This window comes from Phocoena phocoena, chromosome 6 (assembly GCF_963924675.1).
Source record: "Phocoena phocoena chromosome 6, mPhoPho1.1, whole genome shotgun sequence".
NCBI classification, from domain to species: domain Eukaryota; kingdom Metazoa; phylum Chordata; class Mammalia; order Artiodactyla; family Phocoenidae; genus Phocoena; species Phocoena phocoena.
In genome coordinates this window covers 32,914,165-32,932,994 of record NC_089224.1, presented here as the reverse complement: position 1 = coordinate 32,932,994, position 18,830 = coordinate 32,914,165, and the positions used below count along the sequence as shown (strand labels likewise).

Below are 18,830 nucleotides of genomic sequence, written 5' to 3'. Positions count from 1 at the left end.
TCTGTGATCACATTTTGCTAGTTCTTTCCTACCATCTGTACTTCTCCTTCTCCTTTTCCTGTACCGTATAAGCCTTTTCACTCAACCCTTAATGTTACATATAGTTCCTTGGGGCTCCATCCCAAGCATTCTCATTCATTCCTTTAATAAAACTTACTGTGCACCTACTATGGCATAGACACTGTATTAGTTACAAGGCATTGCATTACAGTCCCTGTTCTCACGGAGTTTAGAGGAAAAGCTGTCAATCATAAATTATTTAATTGATCATTAATTATAGTCGGTATAAGGACTATTAAAAAGTTCAAGGTACTACTTCTACGGGTTAACTGGAATAAACTTGGCTGTGTCTGACATTCCAAAGATGCAACCCATTTAGTCCCAGGGGAACCGGAGGTGCTCTTATAAGGAAAACATCTTCCTACAGTTGAGAAAAAAATTAATAAACAAGGATAAAATCCCTTTGAATTTCTCAGTCGAAATTAAGATTCTTCTTACTCTCATTTCCTTCTCTGATTTGTTTTAGTAGGCAAATCTCCAGTCTGTCTGAAGGGATCAAAATTCAGATGGTGAGGGCTTCCCTGGTGGCACAGTGGTTGAGAATCCGCCTGCTGATGCAGGGGACACAGGTTCGTGCCCCGGTCCGGGAAGATCCCACATGCCGCGGAGCGGCTGGGCCCGTGAGCCACGGCCGCTGAGCCTGCGCGTCCAGAGCCTGTGCTCCGCAGCAGGAGGGGCCCCGGCAGTGAGAGACCCGCGTGCCGCAAAAAAAATAAAAAAAAAAGAAAAAAAAAATTCAGATGGTGAGGTGAATGTGGATTGTGTTTTGTTTATAAAAATGCTTTCACCATAGGCCACAAGGCTGGTGGTGGTCTTCTTTCTGTAGGCCTCCTGTCAGCCAAAGATCAAAAGATTAAGAAATTTACGCTGTCTAATATTTATAATATACAAAAGCTATGAAGGATGTAATAACACTTATCTGTGAAGCAATTTAGTCAGATTAGTCACTGAAAGACTTATTTCTAATACTTAAATTTATTTCTTAATTTTATTTCTAAAATTAAGAGCAGAAAACATGGCTTCAGCTTTTATTAAAGTCTATTATTGGAGTACTACAGAATAAGAAGGAAGAAAAGGGAAATAGGGAAGGAGAGATACAGGTGGTGTCAAGAGACATCAGATATCATTAATGACACCTTCATCTTGTAACTTCATCTTGTATTATCTTGAATAGCCCCTAAGCTATTCAAAATCCTGCTTTGCGTTTGCAACCACTGGTTTATACAGTGGGTATTACAACTTGGGACCTTCCTGCAAGTTCAGTGAAATCGACTCCAAGTCTACTTTTGGTTCCTGCTTCAGCTACTCTCCAGCCCTCTTTATGTAAAGGAGTGTTTTAGGGAATCCCCTGGTGGTCCAGGACTCTGAGCTGCCACTACAGGGGGCCCAGGTTCGATCCCTGGTCCGGGAACTAAGATCCCTCAAGCCACGAGGTGCGGGAGTGGGGAAGAAAGGTGTGTTTTATGCCAAAGCCTGAATCACCTGCAGGATAAAGCCTGAGTCAGTAGTGCCTATCTGATTCTTATTTTATTGTGGGGCTTTACGGTCATTTATTTCTAAGTATTATCCTTACTTAGAACTGGAGTATTTTATACAAGTCAGTTGCACATCGTTATGTCATAGGCATTTGAATTTGCTCACAGTTGGAAAAAATTTGCTTTTTGGTGATTTCTAAAGTCACCTTAGCCATCAAGCACTTCTTTCCAGGGAGTACTAATTAAGTAATTAAGTGCTAGAAACACATCAAATAAACTTAACAGTGTATAAAAATTTTAAAAGAAATTCATTTGATTAAATAGAACATGAATCAAAATGAACCAGAATATCTGTAAATAACTTTCTACAGTGCTTTGAAGAGAGACAGATGTTGAGGGCCGAGCTCTCCAGCGTGCTGGAGACCTCAGGGACATGAGGTTTTACGTTCAGTTGACATGGTAACAATTCAGATCTGCATGTTGGCATCTCTCACAGTTTTTCTATCAGTGGATTCCAGTATTTGCTATGAGAAGAGACAGACTTCACACCTGGAGTTGAAAATTTGGTTTGGCCTGCACCAAAACAGCCTCCCCACGTAAATGGTTTAAATAATAGTTGCTGATACTTGAGCATTTGCTAGGTACTAGTGCTTTACATTAATCTCCCAAAAGTCTTATGTTGCAGGGTGTTAGTACCTATTTTGGGATGAAGAAATAGGCATAGAGGTTAGGTCACTTGCCTAAATGGCGGACCTGGCAGCCTGGCTCTGAAGGCTCAACCCAAGGGGTTTTTTGCCCTCCTCGTAATGACTTAGTATGTAGCTTTCAGTCTCAGTGTCTGTGCCCTGCTGTCACTCTCACTTTCCCACCCACCCACCAACTGTCTGGCTTTTTTCAGGAGCTCACCCCTTTCCTCCCTCTCCCACTTCCTCCTTAACAAGAGGCCCCTTGCCATCTGCAGCCAAGGTCAGAACCACATACGCTATGGTCAGTACTTGGAGCACAGTACTTACTCCCACGTGTGCTTTTCTAAATTCTTCCTTTCCCACTTCTTTCTTCCCTCTTCCCTGACCTCAAGACCTCATGCTCTGCAGGGGAACAAGGAAGCGGCTGTGTGGGTCAACAGAAAGCCTCACATTTGCTGACTCCCAGAAATATCTTCTCTTGACTTTATGCCCTGCCTTGCTGACTCCAACATAACCTGTGCCTAAACCTTTGCTCCCCAGCTGCTTCATCTCCCTGGGTCTGACCTCAGTCCTCAATTAAGCAATTAAGTAATTAAGCAATTACTTTGTTTCAAACCTCCCTGGCTGCACAAGTCAGACCAGTGTTCTCTAAGCAACTTCCTCCTTGTAAGTGTTCCTGAACCGAAGGACTTGACTGGATGAGAAACTCAGAATGCAGTAATGAGAATTAGAAAAATAAACATTCTTGGGGCTTCCCTGGTGGTGCAGTGGTTAAGACTCTGTGCTCCTAGTGCAGGGGGCCCGGGTTTGATCCCTGGTCCGGGAATTAGATCCTGCATGCATGCCGCAACTAAGATTTCGCATGCCACTACTAAGGAGCTTGCGAGCAGCAACTAAGGAGCTGGTGCGCTGCAACTAAGGAGCCCTTGAGCCGCAAGTAAGGAGCCCGCCTGCCGCAACTAAGACCTGATGCAACCAAATAAATAAATACTTAAAAAAAATTATTTAAAAGCTAGCAAACTTATAAAGTGATGTGACTGACAGGGTAAAATGATTGGTACATTTCCAAAGCTGAGCATGTCAGCAAAATAAGGCAACTGGGTGGTCCAGAAGGGGAGCTGTTATGCCTCTCTTGGCCCCTTTTGGACTGTGACACTTTTTCATGGTGCAGAGAGCCTTGTCTCATATTAATGGGTAAATAATGAAGCAAAATGGGGTTGTCACTCTCCCAAAGTCCAATTCCAAGATAACTGCCATTATTTGACCTGTCTTGCAGTTCCTCAGAAAATCCCACTCACAAGGCATGTCTTTATTTAATCTGAGTTAGAGTTCACCCAGTGCTATTTTCCTGCGGGCAATGGTTTAAGGTAGGCGGCTGCCTGAGGTGGTGATAACAGTTGGAGAAAACAAGATAAACAAAAATTTAAAGGAAAAGCTGGGGAATGAGATATCCATAAGGGACTTTGAAACGCTCTGATATTCCTGGGAAATTAGAAGCCCAGGGACATGCCCAGAGTCATGTTCATGCTTGAGAAAGACCTGAGAAAAATCAAAGTTCTCATCTCTGGCTGATGTTGAAACTCAACAGAAGCAGGGAGTAAAGTAAACATAGAACTGTAGCCAGCTTGCCTGAGCACTGAAGGCAATCTCCCCAGCAGGCACACAGAGCCCTCAGCAAAGTCTGGGAGATTTATTGGTTCCAGCCACTTGGGAATTTATATCAGATCCTTAAACTAACTGAGCAGAGACTTTAGTGGCCACACATGACAATAAATGCAGACTACATAAAATTATTTCAGTTAATTCACTAAAGAAACAAATAGTAACAATAATGACAACAGCAACAAACAGCAACAACCATAAAGCCTGGAGAAACGGGGATGTATCTGTTTTCCAGAATTGCCACATTATTTTTTGTTTTTTTATTAAAGTATTGTTGATTTACAATGTTTTGTTAGTTTCAGGTGTACAGCAGAGTGATTCAGTTCTATACATATATTCTTTTTCAGATTATTTTGTTATACGTAATTAAAATATATTGAATATAATTCCCCATGCTATACAGTAGGTCCTTATCATTTATCTATTTTATATATAGTAGTCTGTATCTGTTAATCCCAAACTCCTAATTTATCCCTCCCTCCCCGCCCTTTTCCCCTTTGGTAGCCATAAGTTTTTTGTTTTTTTTTTTTAACATCTTTATTGGCGTATAATTGCTTTACAATGGTGTGTTTGTTAGTTTCTGCTTTATAACAAAGTGAATCAGCTATACATATACATATGTTCCCATATGTCTTCCCTCTTGCGTCTCCCTCCCTCCCACCCTCCCTATCCCACCCCTCTAGGTGGACACAAATCACCAAGCTGATCTTCCTGTGCTATGCGGCTGCTTCCCACTAGCTATCCATCTATTTTTTTTTTTTTAGCTATCTAGTTTACATTTGGTCGTGTATATATGTCCATGCCACTCTCTCACTTTGTCCCAGCTTACCCTTCCTCCTCCCTGTGTCCTCAAGTCCATTCTCTATGTCTGCCTTTTTATTCCTGTCCTGCCCCTAGGTTCTTCATAATCTTTTTTTTTTTTTGGATTCCATATATATGTGTCAGCATACGGTATTTGTTTTTCTCTTTCTGACTTACTTCACTCTGTATGACAGACTCTAGGTCCATCCACCTCACTACAAATAACTCAATTTCATTTCTTCATTAGTTTGTATTTTATGTCTGAGTCTATTTCTGTTTTGTAAATAAGTTCATTTGTATCGTTTGTTTTAGATTCCACATATAAGTGATATCATATATTTGTCTTTCTCTGTCTGATTTACTTCACTTAGGATGATAATCTCTAGGTCCATCTATGTTGCTACAAATGGCATTATTTCCTTCTTTTTTGTGGCTGAGTAATATTCCATTGTATATATGTACCACATCATTTTTTACCATTCATCTGTTGATGGACATTTAGACTGCTTCCCTGTCTTGCTATTGTAAATAGTGCTGCTATGAACATAGAGGTACATATATCTTTCTGAATTATACTTATGTCCAGATATACGCCCAGGAGTGGGATTGCAGGGTCATATGGCAACTCTATTATCATGTATTTTCTGTGTCTTAATTTACTTGTGGGGAAAAAAAAGCGTCTAGATAGCTCTAGCCAAGCTTGTCCTGAGCTACGTGAAAACATACTCAGTTATCTGAGTGTGATTCATGCTGATCTCCCTGATTAATGTGTTGAAGAAACAGCACTCTTCCAACCTCAGAACTTATATATTCAAAGAATCTGGGTTCAAAGTCTATGCCAACATTCCAGCATTTATATGACCTCCCAAATTTTGAGCTCCATTTAACAATCTCTCCAAACCTGACTGGCTCACCAGGTGAATCATGGAGTGAGCTGGCTTTCCTCCGTGTATGTGTAGAGTAGAGGCACAATTCCAGTCTAGGGCTGTCTCAGGACATTCATAAGTGGGTCCTACCCAACCGATGTCAGAGCAAGGATGGGCCCTGTGCCTCCAACGGCCACTCATGGCAAGATCAATGTTTACTCATGGGCAGGAGAACACTTGTGCTGGGATTCTAAGGGACATGCTTTAGGACAGAGGTTCGTTCAAAAACTTGCCTGGGGGCTTCCCTGGTGGCGCAGTGGTTGAGAGTCCGCCTGCTGATGCAGGGGACACGGGTTCCTGGCCTGGTCTGGGAGGAGGCTGGGCCCGTGAGCCATGGCCGCTGAGCCTGCGCGTCCGGAGCCTGTGCTCCGCAACGGGAGAGCCCGCAACAGAGAGAGGCCCGCGTACCGAAAAACAAAAAAACAAAAAAACAAAAAAAAAACTTGCCTGGATTTTCACCGTTAGAAGTTCTGAGTTTTATCCCACCTCTCCTGTTGTCAATTTGATCTCTTCCTTTTCTCTGGATCCTTTCCCCTTCTTTGAGTTTGAAAAAAATCTTTCAGTTGTCCTATTCTAAAAAAACTTACCCCAAAGATAGACTCTTGGGATTTGTGGTATTTGTCAAGTGAAGAAAAGATTTTTCTTTTTAAAGTGATGGTGAAATAATTGAATGTCCATGTAGAAACACAGAAAACTTGACTCTCATCTTACACTATACATAAAAATCAGTTTCAGAGGGACTAGAGGCCTCAATGTAGAAAGCAAGAACAAGTTTATAGAAAATATGAGAGGGTATCTTCATGATCTTGCAGGGTAGAAAGTGATTTCTTAAACAGGATATATAAAACAAACAACTGATAAGTGGGGCCACAATATAATTAACTTTTGTTTATCAAAATGTTAAAGAGCGAAAGACAGCTTCAGAGTGATAGAAGACTTTCATTTTGAAAGAGAACTCTTTCGAATCAATAGGGAAAAGACAAAATCCAGTAGAGAAAATAGACAAGAGACTTGAGCAAGTATTTCATAAAGTAGGAATCTAATGGCCAATAACACAAGAAAATTAAAATCAAACCTCCCTAATATATGACTATACACCTACCAGAATCACTGAAATTAACAAACCCGATAAATGTTGTTGAGGCTATGAAGTAATAGGAACTCACACTCTGTGGATGGGAGTATAAACTGGTAAAACCACTTAGGAAACCAGTCTGGAATTATTATCAAAGTTGAAAGTGTATATGTATTCCCAATGACCTAGTAATTCCACTCCTACGTATAACCCCAAAATACGAGCGTTATTCACCAGGAGACACGTACAAGAATATTCATAGCTGCCTTTGTTATTTTGAAGTTCCCCAAAGCTCCAGACTTAACGAGGCAAAGTCCACTGACAGTAAAATAGATAAATTGTGTAGTATTGACAGAGAATACTGTGTATCAAGGAAATTGGATGAACTCTGGTTACACACAGTACTATGGCTGAATCTTAGAAATATAAAACTGAGCAAAAGAAGCCAGATACAAAATGATTCATCTTACCTAATTCCATATAAATGTTCTAAAAGAAGCAAATAATTTTTTTTGAGGTTTTCTACTTATATAAAGTTCAAAAACAGGTAAAGGCAGTGTTTAAGGATTCATAATTAGAAGTTAAGGCATAAGGCAAAACGGCGAAGTAGTTACCACAAAGTTGGGAACCTTGTTATGCCTGAGTGGGGGGGGGCAGTTGAACAGAATGTGCAGGGCAGGGGTGTCCGAGCTAAGGGATGGCAATGTCCTATTTCTTGACCTGGGTCGCACTTTATAATATGTTGTCTATTTGGTTTTATGTGTTTTTCTGCATATCATAATTTACAATGATAAGAAAAACCCTGCCTGCAATTTCCATCTTGCCTCTCCCGAGCCTGTCCCTCTTCTCTCCTCTCCTCTCTGCCAGGGGAATGTCCTTTCTGTCCTCCTTTTCTCCAGTCTCTTAACTCCCACTTATAACACAGACTGTCCCGGCCCTCAGCCCCGGTCACCAGTAATATCCTAATTAGCAAATCAGATGAACGTGTCTCTTCCATACCGTGGAGGGGTCTTTGCTGTTCACCTTGTGGTTCTCTTTCCCCTCTGCTTCCCCAGACCTTCCCTCCTCTGGTTCCGTCCTCTCTCTCCCTCTGGCTTCTCTGTTTCATCCTCTGACTTCTCTGACTTTGCTGCTCCTGAAACACTGGCACTTCCCAGGTTTCCCTCCCAGTGGTCTCGTCCACACCCTGGCCACCTCTGTGCTAACAGCCCGCAAACGTACAATGTCCCCTTCCAGGCTCCAGGTGCAGGTGTGCCTAGAGCTTCCTGCTCCATTTATACCTGTATCTGGATGTTCAGAATCATAATTTCAACCAGCCTCAAAATGAAGTCATTCTTTTCCTTGCTCCAACCCGATTCCTAGATTTCCTATCTACGTAAGGGGAATCACTTCCAAGTGGATATCTCAAGCTCGAAATGTGGACTTTAACCTGTCCTGGCACCAAGAGCTACTGTTACTATGTTCACACTGTGCTAGGCACTTGCTACGGTCTGAACGTTTGTGTCCACACACCACGCCCCCCGCCAAATTCCTGTTTTGAAAATGTCATGCCCCGCATGGTGTATTAGGAGGTGGGGCCTTTGGGAGGTGATTAGGTCATGAGGGAAGGGCCTTCATGAATGGGTTTAGTGCCTTTATATAAAAGACCCCAGAGGACTTCCCTGGTGGTCCCAGGGAAGTGGTTAGGACTCCATGGTTAGTCCCAGTGCTTAGGACTCCATGCTTTCACTGCTGAGGGCACGGGTTTAATTCCTGGTCGGGGAACTAAGATCCAAAGCTGTGCAGACAAAAGCCCAGAGAGCTCCCTTGCATTTTTGGCCATGTGAGGACGGGAGGACGGGGCCCTCACCAGACATAGAATTTGCTGATGCCATGATCTTGGACCTCCCAGCCTCCAGAACTGTGAAAAATATGTTTCTGTCTATAAGCCACCCAGTCCGAGATATTTTGTTACAGCAGCCTGAGTGAACTAAGACAGCATTTTAAAAACATATATTACATGTATTTTTTGCATATATTACAGAGGAGGACGTGGGAATATTCGCAGGCAGAGCAGCTCTGACTCCTCACCCTGACTTCTGCCCAATTCCACGCAGTGGCCTCTTAGGAGCACAAGTACTTTCCCCCTGCGTCAGTTTCCACCGCCTCTAACCTACTTCTGATCATCACACTAACCTCCTAACTGGTGTCCCAACCACACACAAATCTCTTTCCATTTTTTGTCCTTCTTTAACAGGGCTAGTAGAGTCCTTTAATGATTTGATAGTGTAGATTTTTTTTTTTTTTGGCTGCTCTGCGTGGCTTGCGGGATCTTAGTTCCCCCACCAGGGATTGAACTTGGGCCCTCAGCAGTGAAAGTGTGGAGTCCTAACCACTGGACCTCCAGGAAATTCCCGAGAGTGTAGACGTTGATTGCTTTCTTCTCAAATGCCTAGGCCACGTGACCTGACGCCAGCCTGCCCCCTTTCCCTACTCCCCAGCCCCAGGTCCGCATCTTCTCTACCCCAAGCACACAGGCTGTTTCAGGCCCCTGGGCCTGGGTACAGACAGTTCTCTTTATTTGTGATGCTCTGCTGACACCCCTCCCTGTTCAACTGGGAAATCCCTGCCCACCCTTAAGCTCTAACTGATGTTCTCCGAACATCTGTGATGCAAGATTAGCATACTATTCCTTCTTGAACTCGTCTCCCTCTCTAGCAGTGGCCACATCCAGGGGGCAGTTAACAATCTTGCTGAGTAAATACGTGTCTCTGGAAATTCTCGTTGAAGGAGAAGCCCTGGACGAATAACCTGGTCAACGCTTGCTGGTGCTGGTGTGTGGTACTCTGCGGGGTTTGAGAGGCACTGCTCTGCACCCTGAGGCCTGGAGATGCTCTGCTGTGGGAGAAGAGTGTGAGGGATAGAAAACAGGGCGGCTTTCAGGGGCTCTGTGTCTTGCTCACTGACCATGGGCAGCCAGCTGCTGGCAACAGGCACCCTTCTCCACTGCAGATGCCTTTCTCTTGCTGCCATATTCACTTTGACCCTTTATCCCACTCCAACCCTTCCATTCTTTTGAATCAGAAAAGGCTCCCTGCTTTATGCTTTTTTCTCACTTATGATGGCGATCAGGATATGCCACTCCAAATATGCCACTTTGGCTTAAATATGCCATATTTAAGCAGATAGAGGAAGAGCCGAGAGCTCTTTCTGTGTCTGCCTTCAGTTCAAAATAATTCTTAGAAGATATCTTTTCTCTTCCTCTATCTGCTTAAAAACAGGGCATAATTTTCCCTCGTGCGAGTGTTGCCCTCTCCCATAACAGACAAAGAACAACCATAGTCACTGGAGACAGAAATGGCGAGGAGATACCTCATGGTCAAACCTTATCTTCCAGTAGTTACCTCCATATATTTCCTCAACACTTTCCCACAATTTATTTGCCCTAAGAGCCCAACCACTCTTTCCTTTGTCTAGTCACTTCTCCACAATTTATCTCCTTTTTTTTTTTTTTTTTTTTTTTTTCCGGTACGCGGGCCTCTCACTGTCGTGGCCTCTCCCGTTGTGGAGCACAGGCTCAGCGGCCATGGCTCACGGGCCCAGCTGCTCCGCGGCATGTGGGATCTTCCCAAACCGGGGAACGAACCCGTGTCCCCTGTATCGGCAGGCGGACTCTCAACCATTGCGCCACCAGGGAAGCCCTTATCTCCTTTTTAAAATAGTATATAAGCCTCTGAGTCTTACTGCTTCTTTGGGATGTTCCCTTCTTTCCTGTGAAGCCTTCTTTTCTGTCACTTTTATGTGTACAAAAAATTAAAAATATTAATAAATATTTTTATTAATATGCCTTTGCTCCTGTTTATCTGCCATTTGTCAGTTTAATTCACAGACCTCAGGAACTGAACATTAGAGGGTAGAGGGTAAGATTTTTCATCCCCTATACTTATAATCTATGAGATAAGCATGACTGTGACACATGCACAGATAACTAAACCGAAGATCAAGGAAGTTACAATAACTTGTGAGTAGAAGACTCAGGACTTGAGTCAACTTCAGTCAAAGCCCTTTTACCTTCCTTGTTCCTTTCTTTGTTAGTGCCTAAACATTTGTTTTGCCTGTTTATTGAAGCTGAAGCCCAAGAGATTGCTGACACCTGCTCATGTGAGCTTCCCATGTTGAGTGTCAGGTTAGGAAAAGAAGTATACTTGGGGGCTTCCCTGGTGGCGCAGTGGTTGAGAGTCTGCCTACCAATGCTAGGGGACACGGGTTCGAGCCCTGGTCTGGGAAGATCCCACATGCCGCGGAGCAACTAGGCCCGTGAGCCACAATTACTGAGCCTGCGCGTCTGGAGCCTGTGCTCCGCAGCAGGCAAGGCCGCGATAGTGAGAGGCCCATGCACCACGATGAAGAGTGGCCCCCACTTGCCACAGCTGGAGAAAGCCCTCGCACAGAAACGAAGACCCAACACAGCAAAAATAGATAAATAAATAAAAATTTTAAAATATATATTTCATTCTAATTCGAGGCAGGGAAGTAAGCTACTTCAGTGCTTAAAAAAAAAAAAGAAGTATACTTGGGTACAGCCCCGAAAAATCCCCATCCCAGACCCAGTCAGATAAAAGCCTGGTGATTTATGGTGACAGGACTTCTGTGGTACCTAGCCCTGGGCCAAGCAGTGTTAATCACTCAGCGAGTTTTGGATGATGACATGAGATGATTTGGGTACCTGCCCCCTGCAGCAGGGCAGGTACCCAGGCCACCATCTGACAGGGGCTCTGAGACCTGGTTTAAGAGAAAGGGACCCTGAGGTCCTAACTACATCCAGGATCTGGATTCTTCCCCATTCTTCCCCTCTCACCAGTTCTTTGGGAAAATGTCTGTAGGTAAATACTATATCTGTGGACTTCCCTGGTGGCGCAGTGGTTAAGAATCCGCCTGCCAACGCAGGGGACACGGGTTCAAGCCCTGGTCCGGGAAGATCCCACATGCCGCGGAGCAACTAAGCCCGTGCGCCACAACTACCGAGCCTGCGCTCTAGAGCCTGTGCCCTACAACAAGAGAAGCCAACATAAGGAGAAGCCCACGCACCTCAGTGAAGACCCAACACAGCCAAAAATAAATAAATAAATACATAAAAAAAACAAAACAAAACTATATCTGTGCCATATGAGCCCTAAACACAAGTAGGAGAGGACAATCTTGTCTTTAAGTGGCAGGGACCAAAACAGTTTCGGTTAAGAGACTTTTCAGGTTTGTCAACCTGAGAAGAACCCAAGAAGGAAAAATAATAGGCTTAAAGAGTGCCACTAAAAATCTTATTGCGTTCCAAGAAGCCCTCTGCTGTAGTTAAGAAACTTGCCAGAAAGTCAAGGAAAGAGCATTACTTCCATTTACTTGGTCTTAAACAAGAGGAAAGGTCTGCTCACCTGAAAGCCAGTGTTGCTGCAGCCCTCAGCTGTGAGTGCTGCCGTCCTCTGCAGCTCCAAAGAGTTTTTGCTGCTCATGGATTTGGCTGGGCTCCGAATTCTTTTCAGATGTTTGGGCTGGAGATCCCCTGTACCTGTGAAATAGAACACTGCCTCTTCTTTAGGTCAGGATGCCACCTGCTATTGTAGGAACGTGGACACTGCTTCAGCTTGGAAACTTTGACCAAAGTCTCCTGGTTGGGTTGAGGCAGGAGTGGCAAGGGGCGGGGTGGGCACTTCCAGATCAGGTCCACCCACCTCATTAATCCTTCTTCTTATCCTCATTCCCGCCGGCCCATTTACACTCCAGGAAGAAGACTCCTGTGCCGCTCAAAACAGAAAAGGACATTTTCTCTACAGTGTTGAGGGAAGGAATCTATTTCCTGGGCTGGTGCTGGGCACTGGGAGTGGTTGGTGGCAGGGAACATAAGTACTGGCTGCTACCAAGTGAGCAGACTTCTGCGCTCGGTCCCTGCTTGGGACATTATATATAGTGGTCTTGGTTTCTCTTCGGAACAAGGGAAAACTGAGGTGTCCCTGAACATCACCTCAGTTAACACCTCAGATTAACAAAAACTGACAGTTTGCCCAGGGTCATTTGGCCAATCAAGGGTCAGTGAGAAGTCAAATTCAGGTCTGGTGGATTCCAAAGCCTTTTTACTGCTGTCTGCAATCAAGGTTGCTTTTTAAAAATCCAACTCCTAGAAATGCAAAGATGTGGCAGGTAAATGAAAAGTGACCAACTTAATCAAAAGATTCTTTGCTTTATGAAATTATTAGCTGTAGGATTTTTTTCAAAATAGCAATTTCCCCTAGTACATTTAAAATGAACTCTCACGTATCCATTAATTATTATAATTGTGTGGCCTGTGTGGAAATGTGAAAAATGTTTATAAGTGAAAAACTAAAATTTATGAACTGAATACTGCATATAGTAGACAAAAGAATGGAAAGAAAACATCAAATATTACTAGTGGTTATTTCTGGGTTGTGGTTTTGTGGGTGATTGCTATTTTCTCTTTCATCCTTTGCTAGATTTTCTATAAAGAGCGTGATTTACTATCATTATCATCATATTGAATATATATATATGTTAACATATATGTATTACATATAATATAATATATAATATATATGTTAAGAGCTCACTGGACCCATACTGCCTGGGTTCAAATCCTGACTCTGCCACGTACTGTAGCAAACTACAACTCAGCTCAAGAGCTAAACCCAGCCTGCTGCCTGTTTTTATGCAGCCCCAGAACTAAGAATGGTTTCTAGCTTTTAAAATGGTTGAAAAAAATGGAAAGGATGACTATTTCATGATACAAATAAACCCTATGAAATTCAAATTTCAGTGTCCATAAATGAAATTTTGTGGGAACACAAACATGCCCATTCATTTATGTATTGTCTATGGCTGCTCAAGACTCAATCTAGTTTAAGGTTAGGGAGGATCCTTATTCTCCAGAGAAAAAGAAAAACCTTCATTCTTGTACTTATGGTTGTAATTGCAGAAACGTAACTCAAATGTCTGACATTCTTGCAGATATTGTTATATGAACCTTTTAAAATGCAACAATCCTATGTTTTCTCTGCCCCTAGGCTACAGACAGTATGTTTGAAAAGATACAAGCATGTTTGAGAGCAGGTCATGGTGCAAGCAAGATCACACTACAGCGTTGATTAAAAGACACAATGACCTGCCCATTTCATTCTCCAGCAATAACAGCTAATAGGAAAAATTGAGACCTAATTAGAGCAAATTGCACATACAACTTGAATGCTAAAATGCAAAAAAAAAGATGGTCATTTCCAGAGAAGTCTTAACTTAAAATGCTACCTATCTGAAACCTATGGTTAAGAGCTTTTAGAACTAATGAAAATTCCGACTTTCCTGGCAGCACAAGAATTAACTTGATTCATGGGACTATCACTAGAAATGATGGTACCTTGGTAGAAGCGATGGCTCATTTTGCCCTATTTGGAAATAGAAATTGTGACCAGAAAAATCACCGTTCAACTTTCCAAGACTGCATATTAAATCATTTCCTAGTCATGCAGAATCGTTATTTGTAAGGAATAACTGAGCCAAGGCCTGAGAAACTGTCTCTTAACTCCTCTGTGTCTGAGCTATTTTCATTGCAGGGTCCCTCAAACTCAGTTTTAAACTTTGCAACCATTGCGTAGCAACCGAATCACTAGACTTTTTAATCAAACGATTTCTATGTCCTATTCCATTTCCTAAGAGTTGGCTTTTAGACCAAAGACCCATGGGCTGTATATATACCAACCCATTAATGAAAAACCTCCCTACCCCCTTCAAATTTATTAAAAATGTGAAAGTAAAAAAAATTATAAATACATGATAGTAGGTCTTGCTTCATACATGTAGTTCTATAGTGAGGTCATTCTTTTCCTTTTGGTGACAGTGTTTCCAAAAAGAGTAAAATTAATTTAAAAAAATTGTCCCACGTTGAGAACAATGTATTATATGTTTCATAATTTTTCTCTGCTCCCACTGTCCTCCCTGGAAGGACATTTCATGTACTACAGAATAACATTTTTTTAATATATCTTTTTTTTTTTAATACATCTTGAAGTAGTTTAATAAACCAAAAATGTAATCCTGGGATGGCTGCAAAGCTTAATCTGATTAACCAACTTGAATTTTTCAGATCATCCAGGAAAGAAAAAAAGTAATAATGTGTATTTGAAATAGAAAATACTTTGGGATGTTTTTCCAACAAAATCACCTTTGTAGTTAGATTTTGCTTTTCAACACCCCCACTATACAGTTGGTACTAGGAAAGGCCAGGCACAGCATCTGCTGCCTGGGTAATGGCACCTGTGATTTAAGATTACTTGGCGTCTGTATCACTTTACTTAGAATCCTGGGAAAGATGATCTTGGCACATTGGTGGACCAATGAAACACTTGAGTCTCAGGGGACAAACTGACTTTTCCAAGAACATAAGTACGAAGTGGCAACGTTGTAATTTGAGCCCATGCTTCTGAAACCTGGTCCTGTCAAGAGCTAAGTTCTGAAAGGAAATAAAGCCCAAGGGAAGCACAACTGAGTTAATACCCCGAAGTATTCATTCTGTTAGTGGGGAAAGCAAACCATAACCAAGATAGATGCAAAAAGGTTAATGAAAAGGGAAAACAATGAGGTTGTCAAGACAGCAGAGTTTAATCCACTTGTGTACTTTGAAATCCTCAAAAAATGTGCCAATGCACATTGAAGTGATTTTTTTTTTTTTTTGCGGTACGCGGGCCTCTCACTGTTGTGGCCTCTCCCGTCGTGGAGCACAGGCTCCGGACGCACAGGCTCAGCGGCCATGGCTCACGGGCCCAGCCGCTCCGCGGCATGTGGGATCTTCCAGGACCGGGGCACGAACCCGTGTCCCCTGCATCGGCAGGCGGACTCTCAACCACTGCGCCACCAGTGAAGCCCAAGGTGATTCTTAAGAAGGCCCAAGTGTTGACCTGTCATATTGATTCCCCTGGAAGTGAATACTTAGACCTGCAAGCTATAGGAGGGCAGGGATGGTACTCATCGTAGTCTCTGTGCTTAGCATTGCTTAGAACAGATCAGGCTCAAGGCTGAATAGTTTGTCCATTGACCAAAGGGAGAAACTGGAAATCCCTACCTTCCTGGGTATCCCAGGAATATATGTGAGCTGTACAATGAACTGTGACGGAGGCCAATTCCCACTGTCCCGCCCTCCCCAAGAACCAGGGCTTGGAGGAGGGCGAAGTGAGACTAGGGTGCACATTTTAAGGGGACACTCACTCTCAGTATTATGCGGGCACAGGGTCAGGACCTGAGAGTGAGAGCCTTCTTAAATTTTGCACCCCAGGCACCTTGCCCAGCTCATCCTACTCTTGTCCCTGCCACGAGCAAGCCATGAGTCTGCTTTGGATGAGTATAAGGTAGCAGTTAAGCACGTAGGCTCTGGACTCAGTCTAGCTGCCAACCCAGGCTCTGCCTTTTACTAAAGCTAACTAGCTGGAACCTCAGGCAAGTTACTCACAGGTATCCTCTCTAAACATGTGTTGTTACCTGCAAAACGAGGTTCATAGTTGTGCCTACCTTATAACAGGCCTGCTGGGTGGGTTTGATATGGTATCGCATGATAAGTGCCTGGTGCTGTGTAGGAAGAACGCATACACTCAAGATTCCAGGGCAAACCTGCCAGCAGCTGCTCCAAAAGGCAACCTAGGGGAAACATTCTTTGTCCCTTTTCACAGATGAGAAAACAAGACACAGTTTGTGAGGGAATGGTGGGTGGGATGGTCAGCTAAATAAGGCTGCTACTGGAAAAAAATATTGCAATCTCTGGAAAAGAGAAATCTGAGAAAGAGAGAAGTGAGAAAGAAAAAACTCAAATATGTTTTCTTCACCATTTTGCTACCATGATGGCAAGAATCATGAATGGATGCTAAAGCTAGTGGCTGGCAGAATTTGATGAGAAGGACATTTACATGTCTCTTAGTGTCTCCCCACAAATTACATATTAATCAAAGAAAAACAATACGAGAACTTTATAATGGTGAAAACTGGAAGACACCACCTTACCCAAACGGTCAGCAAAAATGGGGAAAAGTGACATTCTGTGCCTCCTGATAAGATGCACTGAGCAGGACACAACATCATTTCTGTGGTATTACTATCCCAAATGTATAATCTGAGTCTAATCAGAAAGACATTAGGGCCAAGTGAGGGACGTTTTATAAAATAACTGCCCTGTATTCCTCAAAATTGTTATGGTCAAAAAAGACAAACAAACCAGACGACCATTCCAGATTACAGAATACCAAAGATATTTGACAGATAAATGCAACACATCATCCTGGAGTGAGTCCTGGACCAAGGGAAAGGTTTGTTATAATTTATAGGACAATGTAGGGACAATTGACCAAATTTGAATTTTGGTCATAGTAATGTATCAATCTTAAATTTCCTCATCTTGATAATGAAACTGTTGTTATGCAAGAGAACGTCCTCACGAAATAGACATTGGAGTATGTAGGAATAAAGGAGTATGATGTCTGTATTTATTCCCAAATGGTTCAGAAACAAAGCAGCATGTAAATGTATATGAGATGAGAGAGAATAAATAAAGCAAATGCATTATGTTAATGGTGAATCTGATTAAATGATGAGAGTTTTTGTTATTCTTGAAAGTTTTCTATAAGTTTGAAATTATATCAAAGTAAAAAAGATACAAAAAGACGTTTCGTGAATTATTATATATACAAATTATAAACTTAACCTCCTTGTCAGTTATGTGTGTGGGCAAGGAAATTGTTAATTTTTATATATATATATATATATATATATATATATATATTCTCTTTTTATTTTGCACTGTAAAAAAGAACAACCAATAGCATACTGCTTTTCTTCACCTCCGTATGGATTTTAAGAAATTTCCTTTTCTCCAGGAGAAATGGCTTATAGACAGAAAAAATAGTATCAAATTGTGAAATCTGTGAACCTCAGAAGTCAATATCTTGAAGACTACTCCCAGGGGCAGGGAAGAAAACAAGTGTCACAGAGATGAGACAGGCACATATAAGGAGAGCAAGCTGGGGAAATGACCGTTTTCAATGCCACTGACCCAGAATACACAGTAGGTGCAATCTTCCTCCTGGCATCTCCTGCCACCAAGGTTGAGGAATAGAAGGATTGCAACAGGGCTGCCCTGCTCAGAAGCTGGCCTATAGCTGAAGTGAGCACTGGTTTCTCACTCGGTCTAATGAGGGCACTCTTAGTCTCAGACTTCTCTTGTGAAATGGGTTTTATGTCCACGCAACACTCAGGATATTCCAGTTAGAAGGTCTCATATCCCCCTTTGAGGAAGTAGAGCTGTGGGGCTGCGGCCAGCAGACAGAGCCAGGTGTCATCCTAACACTCAGCACCCACCCCCCCAACCCCAGCCTGCCCACTCACTGCCCCAGAAACCCTAATTTATTTCTTTATTTCTTTATTTGGCCGTGCCACGTGGCTTGCGGGATCTTAGCTCCTTGACCAGGATTGAACCTGCACCCTCGGCAGTGAAAGCATGGAGTCCTAACCACTGGACTGCCAGGGAATTCCCCAGAAACCCTAATGTATATTTTTTTACATCTCTGAAACTATATATTATCCCACATATTTCCCCCTATGTTGTTAAGTACAGATTCCATACACATTTTATTATTTGTGTTCAGAGTTGGGATGGATTTATTAATAGCAACAGCAAAGATTCTGCTACCTAAAAAGGTTAAGGTTTTTGGTATAGGGGTTTCCTCTTATATAACATATCCCTAAAACTGTAAGATTTGTCATTACTAGGTCAAGCTACGTGACTCAGAATAATAGAGATGCCAAGTAATTGTCAGTGACATTGAATTTAAAAAACTTAAGGACGTACCCCCAAAGTTGTAAGTTGTCCTTAAAAGTTGCTCTAAGTCTAAAAGTAAATGTTTAAACCACATCTTGAGCTCTTATTTTCAGCCTCACCCATCACTATCTAGTTATTTCACGTATTGGCAGAAGCTTGAGATAGTGTCAAGGTTCTTACATCAGTTGGTAGAACATCTGGAAGCTGCAGTATTATTTGTGAATGCTGGGAAATATTGATATTGAATTCCACTCGATCTACTGCGCTGGAAACAATCTGAGCAGGAAAAGACTATGTCCTACTTATGCAGTG

The 18,830-nt window shown here is 42.5% G+C and overlaps 1 protein-coding gene across 1 annotated transcript in view; it reads right to left on the bottom strand.

The window, feature by feature from the left end:
- SLC28A3 (solute carrier family 28 member 3) overlaps nt 1–12,293 on the bottom strand; it is a 57,797-nt gene extending 45,504 nt beyond the window's left edge. The window contains exon 1 of the mRNA XM_065879137.1: nt 12,091–12,293. Coding sequence (XP_065735209.1) covers nt 12,091–12,168 — 78 coding nt within the window. The 5' untranslated portion in view covers nt 12,169–12,293. The remainder of the gene's footprint in view (nt 1–12,090) is intronic.
- Between the last annotated feature and the right edge of the window lie 6,537 nt (nt 12,294–18,830).